Source organism: Lycorma delicatula, chromosome 3 (genome assembly GCF_047948215.1).
Source record: "Lycorma delicatula isolate Av1 chromosome 3, ASM4794821v1, whole genome shotgun sequence".
Taxonomy (NCBI): domain Eukaryota; kingdom Metazoa; phylum Arthropoda; class Insecta; order Hemiptera; family Fulgoridae; genus Lycorma; species Lycorma delicatula.
This window is the reverse complement of record NC_134457.1, coordinates 169145987-169170795: the sequence shown is the minus strand read 5'-3', so window position 1 is coordinate 169170795 and position 24809 is coordinate 169145987. Positions and strand designations below refer to the sequence as shown.

General features: G+C 31.0%; 1 protein-coding gene across 1 annotated transcript in view; it reads right to left on the bottom strand.

Annotated features, from left to right (window-relative positions):
- The window catches only part of LOC142322190 (uncharacterized), a 750399-nt gene that overhangs the window by 530966 nt on the left and 194624 nt on the right, over positions 1–24809 (bottom strand). The window contains exon 4 of the mRNA XM_075360980.1: positions 15837–16078. Within this exon, the coding sequence (XP_075217095.1) occupies positions 15837–16078 (242 nt within the window). The remainder of the gene's footprint in view (positions 1–15836; positions 16079–24809) is intronic.

Genomic DNA, 24809 nt, shown 5'->3' with positions numbered 1-24809 from the left:
TTCAGCAACACGATGCTCCAGCATATTTTGCTCTGAATGTCCGCAAACACCAATGAAATTTTTCCGAATCGCTGAATCTGACGTGAGTCAGAAGAGTTACTGGCATCATTGTCCTGGCCAGCAAGAAGCCCTGATCTCACCACACCTGACAAGCACTCTGGGGATTTGAAAAAGAAGAGATCCGAAAACATAGATACGTCAACAACGTGCAGCTCCAAGACGCTGTTTGGTCAACATTTGAAATGGTCACCTCTGATATTATGCTGCTGCAGATGAACAAGCTGTTGCATATGGAGGAGCATAAAGCTGTGCTTTGAAAATGGTGGAACCCATACAGACGTTTTAGATTCATAGAAAGTAAACTGCAACTATCCTAATAATGTCATAACTAACGTAATTGGACTTCCGTCCACTCCGTATACCTAGAAATTGTAGACAAAGAATTAATTTTATAATTTACATGAATTTAAGTTAGAAATAAAGTTGATTCCGACCATAATTAATAATTTTCTAGGTGAGAATTAAGTTTAGCTAGAATTATGTATTAAAAAGAAGATTCTATTAGACAAAACATATTTGTTAAAATAATATTTATGTATAGAATACTACAGTTTGCCAACTAAAGATATGGTTTGCGTAAGAGCTACTAGGACGTTCGGAAAGTTTTCGGCTAACACAGCGCAAGTACAAACAAATGGCCATGACATTTTCGTTTTAGAAGTATGATACTTTAGATAATGTGCTGCAAGATTTCAGACGAGTGAGTTTAGTTTCTAGTCCGTGGCGGATTCAGTAAAAAACGAAAGAATTTCGACATTTTCTGAAAAATGGGTAAAATTGAAATTTGAGCTGCTATTGAAATGAAGTACGCCCAGAAAAAGTTGTATTACACTTTAAAGAATTTTCCTCTTCGTTTTTGGCATTAAAAAAAAAGTGGGCTGCTAAAGTGAAATGTGATCAAATATAGATTCAAAATAATAAACGCTCATGACCCCAGAAACCACTACGACAATTGAAATATCGCAAAAATTCACAGTGCCGTATTATATTTTGATGATTGAAGGAACACGAGCTTACTGAAATCGCAAACATTTAGATAGATCGTATCCACTACAATTAACACGATGTTTTGGGTATGAGCTTACTGGTCGAAGGATACTGCGTTTGTTAAGTTAACAAAATTGCATTCGACTGAACACTTCTCAAGGGGGTGTATACTTAAACGCGATTACGCTGAATTTCTTCAAATTTTTATAACAACCGATAAAACATGGATTCTCCATTACACATATCGGGAAGAGATAAAATAGGAAGAGACAAAAAAGCAAACCTAATACTGGGAGCGGGTTAAAGTTTGTCAAAGAGAGCGAAAACGGTTCTATCTGCAAGAAAAATCATGGTATTTTTGAGATTCTCGTGGTGTGGTGATCATAGATTAGCTGGAAAAAGGCAAGATAATCACAGTAGTATTTAATTGATTGAAAAATGCTGTTCAGACTAAAACTCTAAATATGACCAAAAAGAAAATGGTCTTTCACCATAATAATGCGCCTCTAAAAACGTCTCGGGTTTTGCTGCAAATGTCTTCGAAGTTCTCCCAGTGATTACTTCCTCTTACCAAACCTGAAGAAATGGCTTTCCTTTCTTTTTCCTGTTTAGTCTCCGGTAATTACCTTTCAGATAATACTTCAAAGGATGATATGTATGAGTGTAAATGAAATGTAGTCTTGTCCACTCTCGACCATTCCTGAGATGTGTGTTTAATTGAAACCCAACCACCAAAGAACACCGGTATTCACGATCTAGCATTCAAATTCGTGTAAAAATAACTGATTTTACTAGGACTTGAACGCTGGAACTCTCGACTTCCAGATCAGTTGATTCGGGAAGACGTGTTTACCACTAGAACAACCCGGTGGGTGTTTAGAAACATCTTAGATAGTCAAAAGTACACTGTTTTAGCGTCACCAAACTCAATACAGTTTACAAAATATTTTGAGAAAATACACTTAGATTTTACGATGTATTTTTTCGCATTAAGTTTGCTAACACGCGAACTTAAAAGCTAACGATCTGTCTTCCAAAAGCACCTGATGTGTTGCCAGTATGGTTTGCCATTACTAACAACCAGTACCAGGTCACAGAATTCGCTATTAACAAACTATTTACCAAATGAGCTTGCCAGTCAATTACAATATTGTTATTTGTATTGTATATAAATTGCTAGCATGTGTATGTATTGCGCGTTCGAACTTAAGTGTAGGCACTTTATGCAGTTTAATTGTATACAGTTCTGCGAAATGTAATTGCAAATTTTTATTATGATCATTACTATTTTTGTTATGAGGTAGACCAATCCGGTGGGTTTGAGGAAATGGCTAGCTGGACAAAGATTCACCTCAATTGATAAGATCAAAGCTGAGACAGCCACTTATTTTATAGAGCTGAACAAACAGCATTATACTGAAGGTATAATGCTGAATTTGTAACGACTTGCAAATTAGAAAGTTTGCAAGTCGTTGTGGACCTAATTGTGTGGAATTGCATTTGTTGAAAAATAAAAATAAAAAAAGTCTGAAAAATCTTAATTTCTTTAGTGGTGTCTTCTACGTGACGACACCATTATACTGTACCGTACAAATTTACCTTTTTTTGCAACCAATACCTTTATATTAGTAAATCGAATTTATTAGAACAACGGGTAATTGAAATACATAACAATTAACAACATTTGTTTTTAATATTATTAATCTTATTTATTTATAAAGCTGTTGAAATATTTTTTTAATAATCAGTTATCTGCTAAAAATGACAGTTACGGTAATTCAGGAGTAAACATGTAATGTTTAATTTACAAATAAAATTTACAGTTTACATTTTACAGTTAATGCATCAATTTTCATTATTACAAATTATTTAATAACAATTAGAGGATAACGGAGGTTGTAATTACTTACAAGAACAGTATTTTTTTTAAATATACAAGTTCATATATTAACAAAAAAACCAAAAAAGGAATCAATGGCTGTGATTATTTTTATCTGTTAGTATTTAATACGTATCTAACAAAAAAGAGTCTTAATATTACTAAGAAACTAATAAATATTTAAGCAAATTAGATTTCTTTATTCAAATTTACATTTTGGAAAGAATAAAAAACGGGCAGGATCCAAAGAAAAACGGCGCTACAGAAGAAGAGTTTTCATATGATATCTCTGAAGTCTCCAGATATCATGTACAACTATCTTGACTCAGAGCCAATAGACGGCTGCATCTTTTATTCGTATTTCTGTACCTACCTGCATTTTCATGCTAGAAAGTGTTGTTTATTAAAACCAAATAACAGAATACTGGTTGAAAGAGATTATTGGGGAACCGTTAATGGTGTATTACAAGTTTGAAGTATTTAAATTATTTTTCTAATTCCATAATTAAATTTTTATAATCGTAAGGAACAAACAACGTCATGTTACCGTGAAGCTTTCGCTAAGTGAAATCCATGTATGCCAGTAGAAAACAACCCATTAAACGATTTAAAAATCACTTAGTCGAGTTAAAACTCAAACAAATCATAAGAAATTTTTCAATAGTAAATGCATATAAAACTTAAAATCTGTAATCCTCTTACTTCTACTTTTTTAAAGTCTGATATTTTTTTTTAATGATATAAATTGTGTTTCTCTTTCCACACTCGAAATATAAGCCATTACTAAATAAAACTGTGATGATTATAATCACATGAGTAAGAATGATACATAAAAATCACTTTATCTTTATTTATTTATTTATATACATACAGAGTATGTCACGAAGTTCTCCCGGGACTTTCAAAACCTATTCTACTCGTAAAAACAATGGAAATGTTCATTAAAAAAACATATGTCCTAAAATGATTCGTTTGCGAGTTACGGCTAGTAAAAGATTTCGGTCGGATTTCAGCTACCCCAGTGAAATGAAGTCGTACTGAAATTTTTAGGACGTAAAATAAGGGCCAGATTTAGTGATTTCTTATGACTTTTTACCTGAAAATCGAAAAAATAGATCCCAGAACCGTATCTACAGTAGTTTTGAGAAATATGGGGTGAAAACCAGTAAATTGGGATACCAATTAAAACTATAAAATTAATTTTTTCTATTATTTTTACGAGTAGAACAGGTTATGAAAGTCCCGAGAAAACTTCGTGATACACTCTATATAAATGTGTACATGCATTTAATTAATCTATATATCTAAAAATGTTAAGTTCGTTTATGTACGGCTTCAAAAACTCAAAATGTTTTGCACCGACTGAGTTCAAATTTTAGCACGGTATATAACCCGCATCAAAGATTGTTTTCATCTATTTTTAATAAATCTATCTATCTATTTTTAATTTGTACAGTTTTTTAATAAATACGAGGCTAATAAATAGATGGAAATGTAGACAAAGGAAAACCAATCAGATCAATGCAAAATGGCCGCTGTCAAACACAACGACCAATCATAAAGAGCGCGTATGGCCGTTGCCAATGTAAACAAAATCACAACTGATTAAGTAACAAATTTCTTTGAATTATATTTAACAGCTAAAACATCTGTATTTTATTAAAAAAAAAAAACAAAAAATAAACACCAAAACAAAAAAAAAAAGCCACGAAGAAGGACAACCGCAGTTGGTGATGATATGAATGATTTATAGCGTATGAAAATACCATGCCTGACCGGGATTCCAACTTGGAACCACCGGATTAAAGTCCGAGACGTTACCACTCGCGCCACGGAGGCCGGCAAACATATTCGTTAGGAGCAGAATAAAAACACGACTTACCAATATGGCGTTGTGTGTCAAACCAATTTTATACGGACTATAATTACTTTTAATACGCGAAACCCTTTGCTATGATTGAACATTACCTTAAACCTCTTCAAAAATTATTCCTTTTGAACTAAGCCACATTTTGATATCATTGTTTTTCTATAACACGGCTGGAATTCTTTTCGTTTAATGATAAGAAGCGTTGTCGAAGACAATAACCGAATTCTCTTCCAAAGGACATAATACACCGCTAAACTATTTCTAAATAATTCAAATTCGTGTAATTTTTTTACGAATCGCGTTTTTATCAAAATCTCACCTTTTTCTCAATTGACCTGCGGGGTTTTGTTTTCTTTGGAGACCGTAATTCATTAGTAGATTCATACTTGAGAATCACGTTGTACACTGAAGCAGCACAACTTCTACTTACGTTAGCAATTTATTAACATCTGAAATCAACGCCGTTTGATTATTCTGTAATTTGTAAGCATTACTCTGCTTTTGTAAGCATTTAAAATGATGTGTTTTTTCGCACGACTTAAGGGGTTTTTTCTCAGCCCACAAATCTTTATATATAAAAATGTTAAGTTCGTTTGTGTACGCTTCAAAATGTTCAGCACCGATTGAGCTCAAATTTTAGCACGATATATAAACCGCATCAAAGATTGTTTTTATCTATTTCGCATCAATCACATACCCGCGACCGCGAGAAAACAGTTTTTTTAACGGTCAGTTGTGTACCAGTGACCGCGCCATCTGCAGGAAGCGAGGCGAACACTCGCCATACTAGCTAACGACAACCGCAGTCACATGTGAAACAATACCTGTTCCCAATTACATTGATTATTACACAAAAAAAACGTATCCACTTGCATCTGATTCAGATTATTATACAATTTGAATTAAATATTCACTTTAATCGAAGTACTTTTGTGTGATCGTGTCGTGATTGAGCTGCGCCTTTCACCAAGCTCTGAATTTATTAGAAAACGACCAACAGTGGGATATATTTATTAATGACACGTGCAACACTGCACATCCAAACCAAATTCGCGCATTATTCGCAATTATATTGACCGCTTGCTTCCCTTCATCTCCCACAGAGTTATGGGAAAGATATTGATCGCATATGGCTGAGGATATTTTGCATAGAGTACGCCTAGAAAATACTAATATGACCATGGAATTTACAACGAAGCATTGATAAATATTGAAGACAAGTGCTTAGCTATTGCAAATAAAGTTCTTAGTCAATTGGGAATGCCAGCACCCACCCGAGATGCGATTGCTTCATTTGAGGTGGATTTACGCCGTGAACAGAGTTACAACATTGGTGATCTTCAGTCATATGTCCAAGTCCAAGTTGGTCCAAGTCCAAGTTAAAACTGATTAAAATTATTAGTTAGATTTTAAAACAGGTGTTAATATGCAGATGTTCAAACCATCTTAAATCCTGCTCAAAATTTATTTGGTGGTTTATTAAATTGAAAATTTTATATTTATAAATGTAATATTTTTCCAAATTTTTCAGTCTGTTCTTAACGTTATACATTTCCAATATTTTAAGATCATTTACTAAATTTGTAATTTTATGTCCATTTGAAATCAAGTGATCTGCCATGTTCGAAAAATATTTCTTATTATTCTTAAATTCTCTGTGATGTTGCGAGATTCTTAGTTTGAATGATCTAACGGGTTTACCTATATAAATATATGGCATTACAGTCTGTGCATTTAATTTTATATATGCCACTTAAGTTGAATTTCTCAACCATTCTCGGAACGTCTAAGAGCAGTTATGAATAATAAAAAATATTTTTCGAATGTGGCAGATTACTTGATTTCAATGGACATAATATTACAAATTTAGTAAATAATCTTGAAATATTGGAAATGTGTAACATTAAGAACAGACTGAAACATTTGGAAAAATATTACATTTATCAGTATAAAAATTTCAATTTAATAAACCACCACATAAATTTTGACCAGGATAATCTATTTAAGTTGGTTTGAACATGTGCATATTAACATCTGTTTAAACATCTGACAAATAATTTTAATCAATCTTAACTTTGATGACAAAGTACCTCAGTGCTTTGTTAATTATGTTTTAATAACTGATGATGGATCTGAGAGATTCAAAAAGGCCTTATAAACTTGAACAAGAAGATCCAACATTTAAGTGAGAAAGGATTTTTAAAGGTTAACTTGAAGGTAAGATCAATCTTGCTTTGTAAATGTGTATCTGGTGGTTTGTAAATTATGAATAATTAATTATATTTCAACACACAAGACAACATGTTTGAAAAATTAATATATATATGTGTGTGTGTTGTGTGTGTTTGCGAAAGATGATAATTTGGCAGAAGCATCATTTTTCATAGGGCATATCATTATCTACTTTATAAATCTGTGTTTATGGATGAATACTCCGACACACACGCTCATTTTCACACACTTTTCTCTGAATTTTGCATAAATTATGAAAAATATGAAATTTATTTATTTATCTTTTTTTTTTTAATAACTCCTAATGTGGTAATTTGTATTTGTATTTATAAAACGAGAAGTTAGCAGTATTGTAGCATTAGTTATAATAATAAGTATCATATTTCGTAATTTCAGAAATAGCACTGCCAACTTAACAACACAATAAGTTAGTTATGTGTAGGCGTGATTTAATAAACTAGACAATTGTGGCCAAAACAACTAAAAAAATATATCTCCTTACATGTGAAAAAAAAAGAGGACAAATATATCTTCTACCTCTTTAATACCTTCTTTTTTTTTTTAATTTACTGTGGTGATTTTATAAAATAAATTAACATACGTCTGACAATTCAGAATACCTGATTTTTTTTTCTTATTTTAACACAAAAACTACGCAAGGACGTCTTATTTATAAATAATACGTGGGTAAAATAATGGGTTATAGCACTTAATGATAGAGACGTGCGATACAAATATTATTTTATAGTACTTGTGTTTACTTACTGAATAACAAGACGCTCAGATTCCAATTATGCCAGAAAATAAGGAAGGATAGGTGAAAAAGACTGAGATAGTAAGAAGCAGAGAAAGAAATAGGATAGAATAACATGGAGTATTCGTGTACCGGTACCGTGAGAGTTTAAACAGATAATGGCAATAAAAACTCGGGTAAAAGTTACAAGTTCAACACCAGATGTACACACATCATATAATATATAAAAACATACTGCATTTATATATATATATATATATATATATATATATATATATATATGTATTACAACTTATAAGTTTATATATGGCTAAACAACAGAACAAGTCGTCGATTATTTCATTTTCATGTGAGATGGACTCTGCAAACCTCCACGTATGAACGGTGTTTTATTAAGCAGTTAATATTACCTGCATTGCATATTATGACAGAAAATAAAATTTACAGTAACATGTTATCAGCAGCATTACCCTAATAAATTCTTTTTTTAAGTATTACAATCTACAGCCTGAACTTTTTTTGTATTATTTATTTAACATAAAGTTACTATTATTTTATTGCCGATGCACATATTACCACAACTTCCTGTATCGCTGTATTAGTCCAGAGAAATTGTTTTTTTAAAAAGGTTAAAAGTTTCATATAAAATATTGCGTAAAATTTTTAAATTTCGCAAAGAATTACTTGCAAATACAGTACATTTAAATATACAAAAATTAGCTTCATTTTAGGGAAAGTTTTATCTCAAGAAGTGTATCTCCGTGGCAAAGTGGTAGCGTCTCGGTCTTTCATCTGGAGGTCCCGGTTTCGAATCCCGGTCAGGCATGATAATTTACATAAGCTACAAAATTCCATTTCCATATCCCACGCACAAGCTTCAAGCTTATGTGGCGATATCAACCCCCAAAAAAATTCTAAACAACAGGGATAAGGTTTTCTAATAATCTCGTTCGCGATACATCGGATGAAAATGCTTACTTCATGAAAAATCGTAAGAAATAAAATTTTATAATCGAAGTCTGAATGAAAATTTAGCGAAACGCTACCATTCGTATGTAATAAGTGGGAGATACATGTTTTCATAAAATCACTGGTGACAGAAACTCTTCTTACATTTTTCTAGACGACTTAAATCCAATACAAATTGAAATTTTTCTATTGTACCGGAAATTTAATATGATATTATTAATTGGTATAAAATTTTACTTTTATTACAACTAAATTTAAGGTAGAATTGTCTAAAATAATTTTAGAGATCATCACAATTATTATTTTTATACGAAATATAACTGAACATTCATAAAAAAGATAGACTGCAATATAAATTACACAGTGGTTTAATACCTCTGTTTCTCTTTTTTTCTGTTTAACCTCCGGAACCACCGTAAGATATTACTTCAGAGGATAAATGAGGATGACATGTATGAATGTAAATGAAGTCTAGTAGTCTCAGACCGACCATTCTTGAGATATGTGGTTAATTGAAACCCAATCACCAAAGGACATCGGTATCAACGATCTAGTATTCAAATTGGTATAAAAGTACTGCCTTTACTAGGATTTGAACCTTAGAACTCTCGACTTCGAAATTAGCTGATTTGCGATGACGAATTAACCACTAGTCTAACTCGTTGGTTATGGTGATTTAATACATTACCCGTAACATACCTTTATCCTTTACCTTTTTCATAGATTACATTCTTATTATTTCGTTTCTAAAACTCCTAGTGAAAAGACGATTAACTTTTATATTGGTTTCAAAATGTTGTAAAGAATTTACAGCAATTTTGTGAAGTCTCTCAACTTCGAAATAACGTAATGTTATTGAAAAGTGAGAAAAAGTTTAATTCATTCCTCTTTAGACGTGTTATCTCGCTTCTAGTTGAGAACAAGATAACTCAGAAGTCGAGGTTAATGAGAAAGCTAATTTCTATCCAAGAAGAAAGGAAAAACTCCACATATTGTTTCTGAGCCAACGTTAAAATTAGCATTATTTTATATACAAAAACAGTCAAACAGTGGGTTTCTAAAAACATAGAGAAACGCTGGGAAACTCAAAATACAGATTTATATACGTTTCCCTTCCGCGAATCTACTCTACAGGCAATTACAATTCTACTAAGACTGGACAAGAAAAGAAAATTACTATTTTTCTAAACGATTATTAAATGTTCAGACCATACGAAAATTATGAACAATAATTAGAAGTATAATAGATTATATTTTCAGTTTAATCAAACAGAACCTAAGTCTTAGTTTAACTGACTGTGAAACCGCTGACATTTTTCACTACAATTTGAGAGGCTTCAAAAGTAACTCAATCTTTGAAAATCACTCTTCTTAAAGAAGCAGAATATATAACTTAGCAGGAACTTTTTTCTCTAAGCCTATACTTGGAGAAGAAAAAATACAAGAAATAAATATTAAAAATTAAAAAACAGACTGTCAAAAAAATCTTGCTGACAAACATTGTTCTTAAACACAGAATAATTACTAATGCAGGATAATTAAAGAGAACGTGCGGGTGACAATTTTGTATATAGTATAATTATTTTTCAATTTTTTAAAATTGATTAAAACTTATATATAGCCTACGACCCTCCCAGTATCGTAAGGATTCTAACGAGGAGTCATACATCTAAATTGGTTCAGCCGTTGAGCTGCTACAGTGGAAAAAACGTGTACGCATACACACATACGTACACTCTACATACATTAAATTCCTTTTTGAGCAGTCATGTAACAAAGACCCAATCGAACAAAGATCCTTGTTCAGAGAATCGTTCAGTCCACAGAACGGTCATTTTTAAACAATTACTTCCACTAGCGCCGGATATATTTATAATAATTCAATAATAAATTACGTATAACCAACCAAAAATTTAAATTATATTTCAAATGTCAAGTTTTTTAATTGTGAGATTTATTTCAACTTACTTTATTATAATAAAGAAAAATATATAAAATAGATTTGATTTAATGAATTATGCTAAGATAATTATTTTATAAAATGGAAACGATTTTTTCAAAATACAAAATTCTTTAAAAGAAACTTTTCCGCGATAATATTTTAACAATTAAAAGGTTTTTATTAGATTACATCGCACATTCTACCTACTGACATAGAAAAAGGACGCGCCAACACGCTTATATATATATTGAATGTTATAAGAAGAGTGGAGGTATTTGATTTGATTTAATAACTTCCGACAATAGAAAATACTCTTTAGTATTAATAGAATAAAGTAATGGGGCGGTGCGGTTACTTAATACGAACAATGATAGCGAATAAATAAATGTATTATAAGCATAGTGTAAAAAAAATACATCTTTGTACGTCAAGTAACTTCTTATCCTTTGATAATAATAATAAATAAAAATAAAAAATAATAAAAATTCCTTTGGCGGCACCCATTGTTCAGGTGATCTTATGATGATTATAATGACGATGACTATGAGATTACAGCGAGAAATAATTCAAACAAAATCCCTCTTAATTAATAATAAAGCTAATGAATATTGCTAATATTACTTAGCCTACTTACCAGCAATGGTGCCCATTCTTCCATAGCCCAAACGATCTAAGTACTCCTACGCCAAATTCTACTACCGGTATCTTGTTTAGGTATATATACACAGCTGTGGAGTAATTCTACATAGACAAGGCGTGAAATAACTCTTAAGAAATTAACATACAACAAAATTTGTTAGTTTTCAAAGGATTTAAATTTCGGAAAAAATCCTTTAAAAAATTTAAATATAACGTTTATTGAAAGGCACGGTGTCTTTTAAAATAAACGAAAAATTTTACGAAAAATGTGTTTAATTTATTTTACACAACTATATTAACAATGAATACGCTTTAATCTAAATCAAACTATGAAATCTCCACTTGCACCTAACTTTTAAAAATTAAAATTTATAAATAAATACCCTTTCTTCTTTTCTTTCTTTTTTCCTGTTTAGCCTCCAGTAACTACCGTTTAGATAATTCTTCAGAGGATGAATGAGGATGATATGTATGAGTGTAAATGAAGTGTAGTCTTGTACATTCTCAGTTCGACCGTTCCTGAGATGTTTGGTTAATTGAAACCCAACCACCAAAGAACACCGGTATCCACGATCTAGTATTCAAATGCGTGTAAAAATAACTGGCTTTACTAGGACTTGAACGCTGTAAATCTCGACTTTCCAAATCAGTTGATTTGGGAAGACGCGTTAACCACTAGACCAACCCGATGGGTTATAAATAAATACTCTAGACTAAAATTTCGTAACAGAAAATTTTAAAACCTCCATTCTGAAAATTAAAATTCCCGCTTCAAAATTAGTTTAGAAGATCACTTGAAAAAATTTTTATAAAAAAATCAACAAAGAATAAAACGTTATGATTCACAAGGATTTTAAAAAGGATGTTTGGAAATACCAACTTTTAAAGTAACCTACAGAGAATTTTCGGATTTTTATAGTTAAAAAAAGCTGCCAACAAAGTTGTTATACTTTAGTGGCATTGATTATTTACTCTTACAGCGGAAAAATAATAACATTAAAAAAATTACTTTTTTTTAATTCAAAAAATCTATATTTCTAAACTTTGATCGGCTCCCCATCCCCCAAATATTGCACCCAAAGTATGTTTTGGTCATTTGCACAATACTACTACTACTACGCTTAGAAAGATATAAAAAAAATCGATAAAAAATTTGCAATAAATAAAAGATTGATTTTTAGCCGGGAAGGGGGCTGCCCTTTAACCAGATCAGGGCATGCGTTTCACACACCCATCGTTCCATGTCACGACACACATACCACGTGGATCCCTCACGCTTTCATCGGTACGCCCGAACTCCCCCACTCTTGCATGTGGGCGAGCCCAACATTCTAGACACGGAGGCTGCCTCCCTAACCTAAACGATCCCGTGTTTCAATCCTCATAACATAAGTCCTTTTTTTATCGGTTATACAGGCTCCTCTTTGCCTTTTATTCTTAAAATGGTGCTAAGCAACCTCCATCCAGCCCTCCTTACTACCTAGCATGTGTTCAATGACAGCCTGCGGTGTAATAGGCACCGATAATCTCCTCCTGCCACATGTCCTCCTCCGGTCGCAGTTAAACACAGTGTGCTCTACACTATGTTTCTCCGAGCAGTTCCTGCAAGCCGCCGATCTGCGGCGTTTATATCTCAGCAGGTAACTACCAAATTCATCATAGTCAGTCAACCATTGGGTGAGGCAAAAATCAACTTCCCCATGACGACACCCCAACCATTGCTTAAAATCAGGTATTAATTATAATTATCATGACCATCTGCCCTTGTCACTTGCATTCCACCGCGACTGCCAAATAGCCATAATTTGTTCTCATGCCGTTCCTTCGACGTCCCGCCGAAGCGAAGACCCCGCTCTTCCGCCGAAAGATCGATTGGTGCTGTACCAGTAATCATGCAACTATCGTCATAGGAGATCGTCCTATATGCGCATGTAACGCGCAGGAGTAGTCTTCTATGAAGCACCTCCAGCAAGGTTCTATACTTATGAATTTTCAATCCCTTGCACCACGCGGGGGAAGCGTACAGGAGCACAGAGGTTATCACAGTCGTAATAACCTTACATTTCTTCTCCCTAGGGCCGACAGTATTAATGAACAGTCTAATAATAATTGCTAGCAACTTTTCAGACTTCCCTTTAATCTGCCTGATATCGGGCTCAAACGAACAATTCTTAATCGATCCAAACCTCCAGGTTTTTGTCTTATGAAGCTGCCTAATCAAGGAGCCGTTAAGGGTGAAACGCCTCCTATCCGAGAATACCAAAGCTTCGAACTTCGTATACACATGTACTTAGCTTAACATAAAGTGGTGGTAAAGTTTTGAGGAAATTGACCCAAAGAGACTATCTAACCTATCCCTGGAAGATACTGACCCCAAATCTTTATCATTGCCCCAAATACACAAATCTCTGACAAAATAAATTACATCAAAATCGGTTATTCCAGTCAAAAGTTTTTAAACTTCAAACATACCAACAGACGAACATACGTACGTCCAAACATTCTTCCTCAATTTTTTTGTTTTCGTCTTTGGGGGGTTTAATTTTTAATAATAATAAAAGCTAAAATAAACAAAAAAAATTTAGAAAATTCAAACAAAATCGAAATTTTTAATATTTGATCGGCTCTGCCAACCCCAATACTCGCCCCAAAGTTTTTTTTTTTTTTTTGAGAAATTTGCTCTACTACTATCCCTAGGGATATAAAAAAAATTCCGTTAAACGATATGCAGTAAATAAAAAGAAACTTTTTTCGATTTTTGATAAAAGGAGAATTTTTAGGAAAATTCTTTTTAGAAATTGTATGATAAGCATGCAGCACGTACTGAGCTTAATATAAAGTGGGGTTATGCTAGTAAAACTTTGAGAAAATTGACTCCAAAATAAATCTACATTCTGGAGATATTGATCCCAAACTTTAAACAACAAATTACTCCATATACACGAGTCTCTAAACAAAATTTCATCAAAATCGGTTAGTCCAGTCAAAAATTATTAAGCTTCAAACACGCCAACACACGTACATACGTGTATGTACCTATGTACGAATATTACCCACCACTTTTTTGTTTTCTGGGGTTCCTGGGTCATTAAACGTCGAGAAATATAAAAAAAATCCAAATCACATTTTTTGACTGATTACAATACTTTCCTTCTTTCAGCATAGTTTTAAAGCTATAATGCCAGGAAAGTAAATAAATAGGAAAATATCCATTAAATTTTTAATTTCCGGAACTTCATCATAGACTCTTTTTGGTGGAACGTGGCCAACAATGAATATCAATTTTAATCAAAAGGATTTTTTTAATTTTTATACAGAAATTATGGTAAATAAATAAATACCATTAAATATATAATATTCAGGGAAATAAACTTTAGAGAACATTTTAAAAATTTCACAACACAACTAAAATATTAAATAATAAGAATCACTTACTATTGATTCTACGAGTTGATATTGTACGAGTTTTGAAATGTCAAGTAAAAATAAAAACAAAAAAATATTAAGCCTACGTAAAAACCAGTCGTTCATAGAGAATTTCATTTAGTAGTATTTGAAATGCTTTCTGTGTGTGTGTGTGTGTGTGTTTTTTAATGTTCAAAATATATAAAAATATATTCATTTAAATAACATTCAGTTACCTGATCCCAACTCGTTTATATCTTCCTCGTTTTTATTTAATATACGATTATAATTATATAAACTGTTTATGATATATATATATATATATATATATATATATATATATATATACTAGCGCATGCGCATGTGCATGTGCGCGAGAGAGCGAGAAAGAGACAGACAGAGAGCATGTCCACGTGGTTATTTATACATTCTTAACTCCCATATACACCAACTACTATCAACGAAGTAATTTCAACCAATATGATCCATGGCACATCCCATAAAAATATTACTTTACTGTTGTCAAAACATATTTCTGATATTTGATGAAATTATGAATAATTTCTTCAATTTGTTAAAAAATACAATCACATTCTGAATTACGGATTACGGAGGTGAATCAATTTTTAAACAATAAAAATGAATCTATTAAAGAGGTTAAACAACATAAGACAAATATGTTCAAACTAGGTATACTCGTATTATTAGGAGGAATTAGTTAAATAGATTTGAAAAGCCCAGTCAACCAACAAATTGAAAGTAATACAAAGGATTTCAGACACAGTCACATCTTCCCAAATTAAACAATACTAAGGATGACAATAAGGCCACAAGTTAGAAAAAAATTAAAGTCTTTCTTAATATCAAAACCAATTGATTTTGTACTCCCTTATCATTTATAAAAAAAATCACAAACATTTACTTTAATTTAATTTGTTTTTTTTTTTTAATATTGGATAATATTCTCTGTAAGTTTTACATTATCTCCAGTTGGGAATATACTAGAAAGCAATTAATTAAATGAATTAGTATTTTAAATAAATACATATCTTAAAATAATTATCGAATAAAATCATTAAAAGCAATTGCTTTGGCCTACCTGGTTTAGAAGATTCCTTTTCCTTTAAAGCAACGTCATCTTCTTTTAAAATCTCTTCTTTGGTGTCATTTACATCCTCTTTATTATCACCATCGTCGTCATCATCATCATCATCATCATCATCATCATCGTCATCATCAATATCATTTGATGATGATTTCATTTCTTTTTCTTCAACGGGCATATTTTCATTAATAATTTCTTCAGTCGGTGAGCAGATTTTAATGACATTATCATGGCATCTGTAAACACACAATAAAGTACTTACTGCAATGTAATTATTCGGGTATGATTAACTTTGTTAATAATTTATTGTACCCCACAGCATTTGAAAATTACATTAGGTAAATAAATAGTATGTTCATTTTATTAATTAAAATAATAGTATATATAATTGTTATTATAATGCGTAGTTTTGAAAACTAATTACATTCCTTCTTTTACTTAAATGTTTTGAAACGTTCGCTGTCATTATAACACATATTTTAATTATCAAAAGACAGAGATTTAATAAAGAGTGAACCTATTCGTGAAAAATTAAAATTATAATACTTCATTAAATGAAAATAAATAAACAAAACAGATCGGCTACTCCACCGATCGCTGTGGCAGAGTGGTAGTGTCTTGGCCTTTCATTCAGAAAGGCCGATCAGCCATGGCATTTTTCAAACGCTAAAAAATTTCCATTGTCATATTTCCATTATAAGCTTTGAGCTTTCGAGGTAAATTAGTTCATAAAGCAAAAAAGTGGGAATATAAGCAAATGACCACGGGTAAAGAACTTAAAAGTTATTAATACCTTATCTGGATTTGAGTGAGTGCATAGATCTGACAACCAAAAGAGTGATTAAATAATTATTGATGGTGCAATACGTTAGGTACCACATTCAGTGAGTATGTCATAAATATTTTAGGTATGTGTAAGATACTACACTTAATTTACATTCATACATACCATCTTCTGAAGTAACACCTTACGGTGGTTCCGGAGGCTAAACAAAAAAATCTGATTTGGACAAGACATGACTTCCTTGCACCCCTATTAAATTACATTTACACAAAATTAAAAGTACACAAAATTTCATTTCATTAAAAACTTCTGATATATTTTCATTTTTTCTTCTGATATACTTCTGATATATTATCTTTTTTTTTTGTTATTATTGAATTATTATTCATCGTAATTTTTTTTTACAATGACAGGTTACTAATTATTAATAAATCAATATGTTTAAATTAAAAAAATAAACTAATATTAAAAAAAAAGTAGACGAAGTCTGATTCCAAATATTTCATTAATTAAAATTTTATTTGGTGGTAACTCTAAAACCAATGAAAATAAGTACCACTCATAATATAGTTAAAAAAACTCTCAATGAGGGCTTATTACTGCAGTTAAAAAATATTCCAAAATCCAATTTTTGGGGGATTTTGAGCTTTTTTGGACACTATTGGTTCAGTCGATTGTAATCGAAAAGGGAGGTGTACAACTACATGTTACAACAATCCTAAATCCAAAATTTCAACATCGTATGGCTAATCGTTTTTGAGTTTTGCGAGATACATACGTACGTATGTACGAAATGATGTCCCGCCGAAACTAGTCAAAATGAATTCAGGGATGGTCAAAATGGATATTTCCCTTGAAATCTGAAAACCGAAATTTTTCGCGATCACAATACTTCCTTTACTTCGTACAAGGAAGTAAAAAGTAAGACAGAAATATTTTTACGATACATCTAATAATAATTCATTGCAACTTCGATTAAGATTATAATCTTCGAATTATTTTATAATTGATATGATCGATTTGCAAATATATATAATATTTTCTAATTAAACAAGTGTTTCCAGTATTTATCCTAATTTTTCTAATGTCAGTTACGAATATTAAGCAGCTGAGATACAAGAAGCACGATCAAAAGTAATAAAATAAAAAATTCAGGTGCATTAGTCTTTATTTTTTTCTTTGAACTGTTTTTCTGTTAACTATGAAATTTCATTTTATTCCCTTAATTTTCCTTTTAAAAAAAGGAAGGTTAAGAAAAAAATAAAGATTTCTTTTAATTATTATTTTTTTTACATTCTATTTAAGCTGATTTTACCACCGCGTGAAATGCACGAAAAAATTATTAAAATATTCCTAATTAACTGTGTAATAACCTGCCATTATTTTCTTATTACCAAACTGGGTGGTTTAAAAAGCATCATTCTATGGTACTCTAATACTATTAGTTTTCTTTACAATTACCGGCCATTTTTTATAATTTTTTTTAAAAATAATGAAAATCATTTTTACATCGCGAATGGATTGATATTTGTAATAAAGATCTGAATAAATATTTGAAGATTATAGAATCCGTAGGTTATTTTAGAAGGAATGATTAGCCAGATAATTATATTCTAAGCACCAATTCACAATTGTAATTGCGCAGTTATGTTATACCGTGATGTTATTGTACTTAATCCTTACCAATCAATTTATATTATAGATATTTTTTTTAAATTAAAAAATTCAAATACCACTATATTTCATGGAGATAATGATATCTTTTAATATTTTACAAATATTTTCTTTTTCAGCTAATCAAAGCAAATATACTACCTATTAAGCAGATTATCCAACATATTTTTATAATTATTTTATGTTACGGTACTTTTCTAGAATTTATATTTACATTAAAAAGCAATTCAAAAATTTGTTTTTTTTTTTAAGAAATAATTTCTATAATGATATAATTAAACTATACAGCTTAACACCGAAATATCTGCTAAATTTAATTGAATCTCCCCAGCAATAACAAAGTTATATAATTCGATAATTTTTTACATACAATTTTACAGTAGTCTAAACTATTACAATTAACATTTTCTCACATACATAACAAATTTTTATTTTGAAGATATATCACAATTAAACTTTGGAATACATCCTTTATTTGTCCAAGAGAATATTTGCAAGAACAATAACGAAAAATACTAGTGAAGACATATCGAGTTCGAATTAATGTAGAAAAAGGAAAAAAGATAATTCTGTTTTTTGTCAGTTTATACCGGATGACGCAGGCAGCAGTTGAGTTATCTCTAAAAATGCAACATAATAATAGCGATTTAAAATTTAAAGTCTAAAACCACTCGCCGGTCGAATAAAAAAAAACATCGTAGGCTAAAACGTGTAGGTTTTCTTCTCGGTTGAAGAATGACAAGTTACGTATCAGATTACATTTTATCCAAACAGGTATACATACTGCTATTCATTTTCCGCAATTTAATAACAAATTTCATTAACTGATATCTGTAACGGTTATCTAATTAAAAATTCAGTTGAAATACGTAAACCGTTTACGTGTAAGAAGTACACGGTATTGTATACGGGCTATAAAAGTGACGAGTGATAGACAAAACGTGACCACTTCAAGTAATACAGAGGACTCATCGCGGTCGAGTCGAGTCGATTTGTTGTCCAATTTATTTAATGAGGAGCAATATATACAACACAACACAACGACGCGAAGTGCGATGCGATGCAACGTAACGTAATTCGTGACTCGAGTGAATTGTGTCAAAATAAATCAGCATCTTTTCAAGTTAGGACTGCGTTAACAACTTAACGATCGACGCAGCTCTCTACTTTCTGTTCTGTATCTGACTCGTACGACTAACAACATATAACGGCTTCTACGATAGTAAAAAATAACCGCAACAAAACATTAAATTACTTCCACCCGAAACAAATTTAAAAGCTGAAATCAATTCAAGTGATACTGTTAACCAAAAAAATTAAGAATTATAACAGTTAACTAAATTAGCTGTAAATTGAAATAAATAAATAAAGAAGATTTATCTTTATTAAAAACCTCTTATGTAACAGATGATCGAGGTGCGAAGATGAAAACCAGTCTGTTATGACCCTTAAAAATTACTACGTTTGCAATAAATTCAGTTGAATTTTTAAGAAAAAAGTTTTATTCATTTTATAAAGTTAAATAAGAGGAAAAAGGCCAACTGTTTGACCATTTAATTAAATAAACAAAAAAATATTATGTCAATAAAATGTGTTAATGTAAGTTATTCTCTTTTACCATTTCAGATTATCATTTGATATTTCCGCAACAATATTTTGAATTAAGTTGTTTGCCTAAGCCATGTATCAGAAACAACATACAGTTGTAGGACTTTCCCTAAACGCGGCTTTATCCGTGTGACAGGTAAGTCATACTACTATATTGTCAGCATTTTTAATTTTCTTAGGTGAGCAGAAGAAGAAAATCCTTTAAAAACGTCACTATTCTATCACCTTTCATTATTTAGAAGGCGGGCGGCACAGTATAAAAAATCTTACAGATAAATTTACGGAAATTTATCGGGTGCGAATTATTCTGGAAAAAAATAATTATAAATTACGTATTACATAGTCTCATAAAAACATAAGTCAACTGACCTGCTTGTTAAAATTTCCTGAGCTCAAAACAAATAAATTCCACTACACGTTCAATAATATTTGTACCTATTTTAATTTTATTGTAATTTTAACAAATTTTACCTATTAACTACTTATTTTTTTATTTATATAACGCTGTATAAGAGGATTAGCGAAATTCGAACCCACACGGAAGGTCGTTCGGCGAAGGCTAGTTTACACTCTTTAGCGTTCCGATCGATAACTGTACAAAGATTACATTATACTGTCGTACATTGGTCTTCCACCAATCTTTGCTAGGTTCGTAGCTTAAGAAGAAACTAACCTCATACGTACACAACGAACCTGATATACATATATAATTTTCAGTAACTTACGTAAAGCAACCTTTAACAGCAGGCTAATGTTAACGTTTTTTCCGTTACAGGAGATTAAAGCCAAAGAAAAAGGTAATTAATTTATGTTGTGCAACAAAATAAATAAATTCTAGTGATTACTCTTCTAGAGTATCACTGAAATAAAGACTAAAGCAGAATGGTCTGGTATACACATAACAAGATATTTGGTATTCTGTAAACAAATATGGAAGTGCAGTAAACAAAGTTAAAAAGAACGATACAAAGATAAGCGATAGATAGTGACAGGCTGACCCGAAAACGTGAGAAGCGCACGCATATACGCACAGGCGCAAGCACCATTTTACTTACAAAATCAACAGTTATACAAGAATCCAAGACACTCGGTACAGTGGCTACTCTACTGTAGATTATTTCTTATAAGATCTGATAAAACGCTTACAAACAATTGTACGTTTAAAAAAATGAGGGAATGATATTAATTTCATTTTGACTCGAACATTCCCGTGGGAAAACGAACAAAAGTTTCGGCAAACCTTTATTTTGTAAATAAATACCAGTTAAAAAAATAATTAAACCTAAACAACAAAACTACGAATAATGATCGATCATTGTTTGCCTTTTATAGGTGGGTATTTAAATTTTTAGTTAGAAATAATTGATGAAGTCTAGAATTAATTTAATCTTGGCACCAGCTACGTGTTCAATATAACTTAAAAGGACAAGATTGAGATCAGGAGATTACATTCCTTTGAATCACTGCAATTAACCTGAACTGCATTGCTCTATCAATTCTTGCATTACGCCAAGTAATTATAAAACTCTAAAGATTTTCAAATTCGATGAATTGAAAAACTAGTAATTTCAAAATGATAATTGTAAGTTATTTTCTTTACCATTTCAGATTATAATTTTTGATTTCCGCAACAATATATTTGTGATTTATACAGGATCTGAAAATTAATTAAAAGAGATAATGAAATTGAAATTAATTACTGGTGATATCTTTGATTTCTAACCAAAACATTCCATCACCTTTGTTTCTAACAACAATCATATTTATGTTAATTTTCTTCTTTTTTTGGTTATTTGTATACTTAAACTGATAAAATTCTATATTCGAAAACTTCGCATCTGGTTATTATCAGTACATATTAACACGTTTTTCTTAATCAACAGTTAGTTAACAGGTATGACGAAATTCTGAATTCCTTTCTATTCGGATGCTAATTTTTGAAATTTCACTTCCTTTATTTATCAGCGTCTGTCATTACACTTTTGACATGACACACTTCCTTTCTTAACAAATTAACTAACTATTTCGTAAATCAGTTATAATTAATTGTTCGGACAGAAAGTTCTGGTATTTTTTCACCTTTCATTTTTAAGATATGGAAATGTTTGAAGTTTTATCTAAAGCTTTCAACTTGTACCTAATTGTTTTAAATTCTTCTGACACATTGCATTTAAAATGTTTGCTACCATTTCTCCTGATTTTTATAATTAAATTAATATTTCATTTATTATGATCGGTACATAGTAATATATTATATATATCACACCATTATACGATAAATATAAACAAGATAAAAAATAGATGTCATTAGTGTCTAAATTAATTATTTAAATATATATATATATATATATATATATATATATATATATATATATATATACAATAAATAATGTAAGGTAAATATATTAAATATAATAATTACTATAAAATAGTTCATCATTCAGAAGGAAATATTGAAAATTATTTTGAGCAGGTATTTACGCATACGTTGAACGAGGATGCAGAAAATTAGGGATTTTTAAACTGGTTTAAAAATTCGTCGACAGAGTATTATTCAGTAAAAGAAGACATAAAGAATATTTTTACAAAAGAAAATCTTTTAATTGTATTTTAAATAAATTGATATTATCTCTTTATATTAATACTTGTTAACGACGTTCTTTTTCAGGCTTCCTTCAGTAACTATTATTTTACTTTAAATTTGAATCTTTTCATTAATAATCACATTTAGCATTTCTTTTAATAATCTCAATTATTTTTATTTATTTTTCTCCCTTATACTGTAATTCCATTCCCATTATTCCTTCAATTCCTTAACTGTTACGTCAATATACAAGCAGAAAAGAAGAGTTAAATTCTTATTAATATTTTCAGTAATACAACTTGGTCCTACAGGAAAACAATTAAAAATAGGAGGAAAACTAATGTAAATTTATATCCGTTTTGGTAGCCTAATTAATATATTAGTCAAAATAATTTTAATATAAAATTATTTCACACTTCATTTCAAGTTAATCATAAAATCTGTTACATCGATAACATATGGAAATAATTGATGTCATTAAAAATAATAACACAGAACGTGATGAAATTTACAATCAAACGGTCAATATATAGCTAACTACTTTAATAAGTATATTAATTATGTACTTCACTATAAACCTAGGTACGAATAAGTAAGCATAAAAATAATTACAGGGCAAACGTTAAGCACAAACGGACTGATTTCACTACGACGTGACGGCACATTAAAAACCCATAAAGGAACCTCTCTTTACAATTACTACCATAAAATAGTACCGATTCAATTCAACGTAAACTAATTATGAATTTCTTGCGATAAAATCAAAGTTATTTTATGAAGATTGAATTTAAAAGGTTATTAATTCATCCTGTATAAAACTGAGGAGGATAAAATTTACCACATACACGTATATTTATCACTAATTTCAATGAAACTTTCACTGGCGCATTTCCAATCAACTAACTGAAATTTTTTTACACTATAATAGAGTTATTAATTTTTTTTCTTTCTTAAGAAAGTATTTTTATACAGTGAGTTCGGAAAGTTGCAGTGCAATATGCTTTAGAATTATGTGGTGCATTCTGTAGTTGCAGTGCAGTATGCATTAGAATTATGTGGTGCATTCTGTTCTTTTGGTGATAGGTTGGTTGTTCTGTGGATTTGTTGGGCGTTGCTCAGTAATAAACCAAGACGTCAGTTATTGAATTGTGATTTAACGTGCTTCGTTCCGTTTCATCTACCGGAATCAATAGTTGTTTTTTTTCTGTCTAGCCTCCAGAACCACTGTAAGGTATTACTTCATAGGACGATATCTATGAATGTAAATTAAGTGGAGCGTAATACAGTCTCAGGCCATTCTTGAGATGTGTGGTTAATTGAAATCCAACCACCAAAGGACACCGGTATCCACGATCTAATATTCAAATCCGTGTAAAAGTAACTGCCTTAACCTTAAAGTAACTGCCGCAACGTGTAAAGTAACTAGGATTTTAACCTTAGAACTCTCGATTTAGAAATCAGCTGATTTGCAGTGACAAGTTCACCACTAGAACAAGTTGCGAGAAACGTAATGGTATTTTGGTTAGAAGAACGTATTTTTCTCGTTGAACAAGTCTTTCGTGAAGGTGACAAGTATACTGAATTAGTGAAACCATGGTTTTCTGAAAAATTTCCATATACCCCTGTTCCTCACTGCTATGCTATTCGAAATCTTATCGAAGAATTTCGGGCAACAAGCTATGTGAAAAATGATGATCGAATGGAAGACTACCTAAACTAAATGAACTTAAACTGCTTGGTATTTCGAATGTTATGGCCGAAATCCCATCATAGTCAATGCATAAATTACCACAACAGCAAAATACCAGACTTGCTACCGCACGTATATCTGTAAGAAAAGAACTGAAATTTATCCCCTTCAAAGAAATGTGTATTCAACATGTGAAACCTACAAATCATGCCAAAAGACTAAATTATTGCCAATGGTTTATTGACCAAAATTCTGTAGGTAACCTTGTCATTACGTTTTTTACAGATTAAGCGTGGTTTTATCTAGGAAGGTATATAATATAAATTCACAAAATACACGACTGTGGTCGATAATTAACCCCCATGAATTACACGAGCGATCGTCACACAAAGCGAAAACTGGGGTCTGAGTCAATGTGAATAAAACGCTCACTGCAGGTCCAATGTTTCTTGAAAATACAGTTAATAGTGATCATTATTGTGCTGTTTTAACAAAGTATATTAGTCAGGTTACGGAAGTGGAAATCAATCACGGTTGATTCTAATAAAATGGCGCTACAGCGCACACAGCTATCAAGCCATAACTTTTTTACGAAATATCTTTAATTAACTAATCATTTCGAGGGGT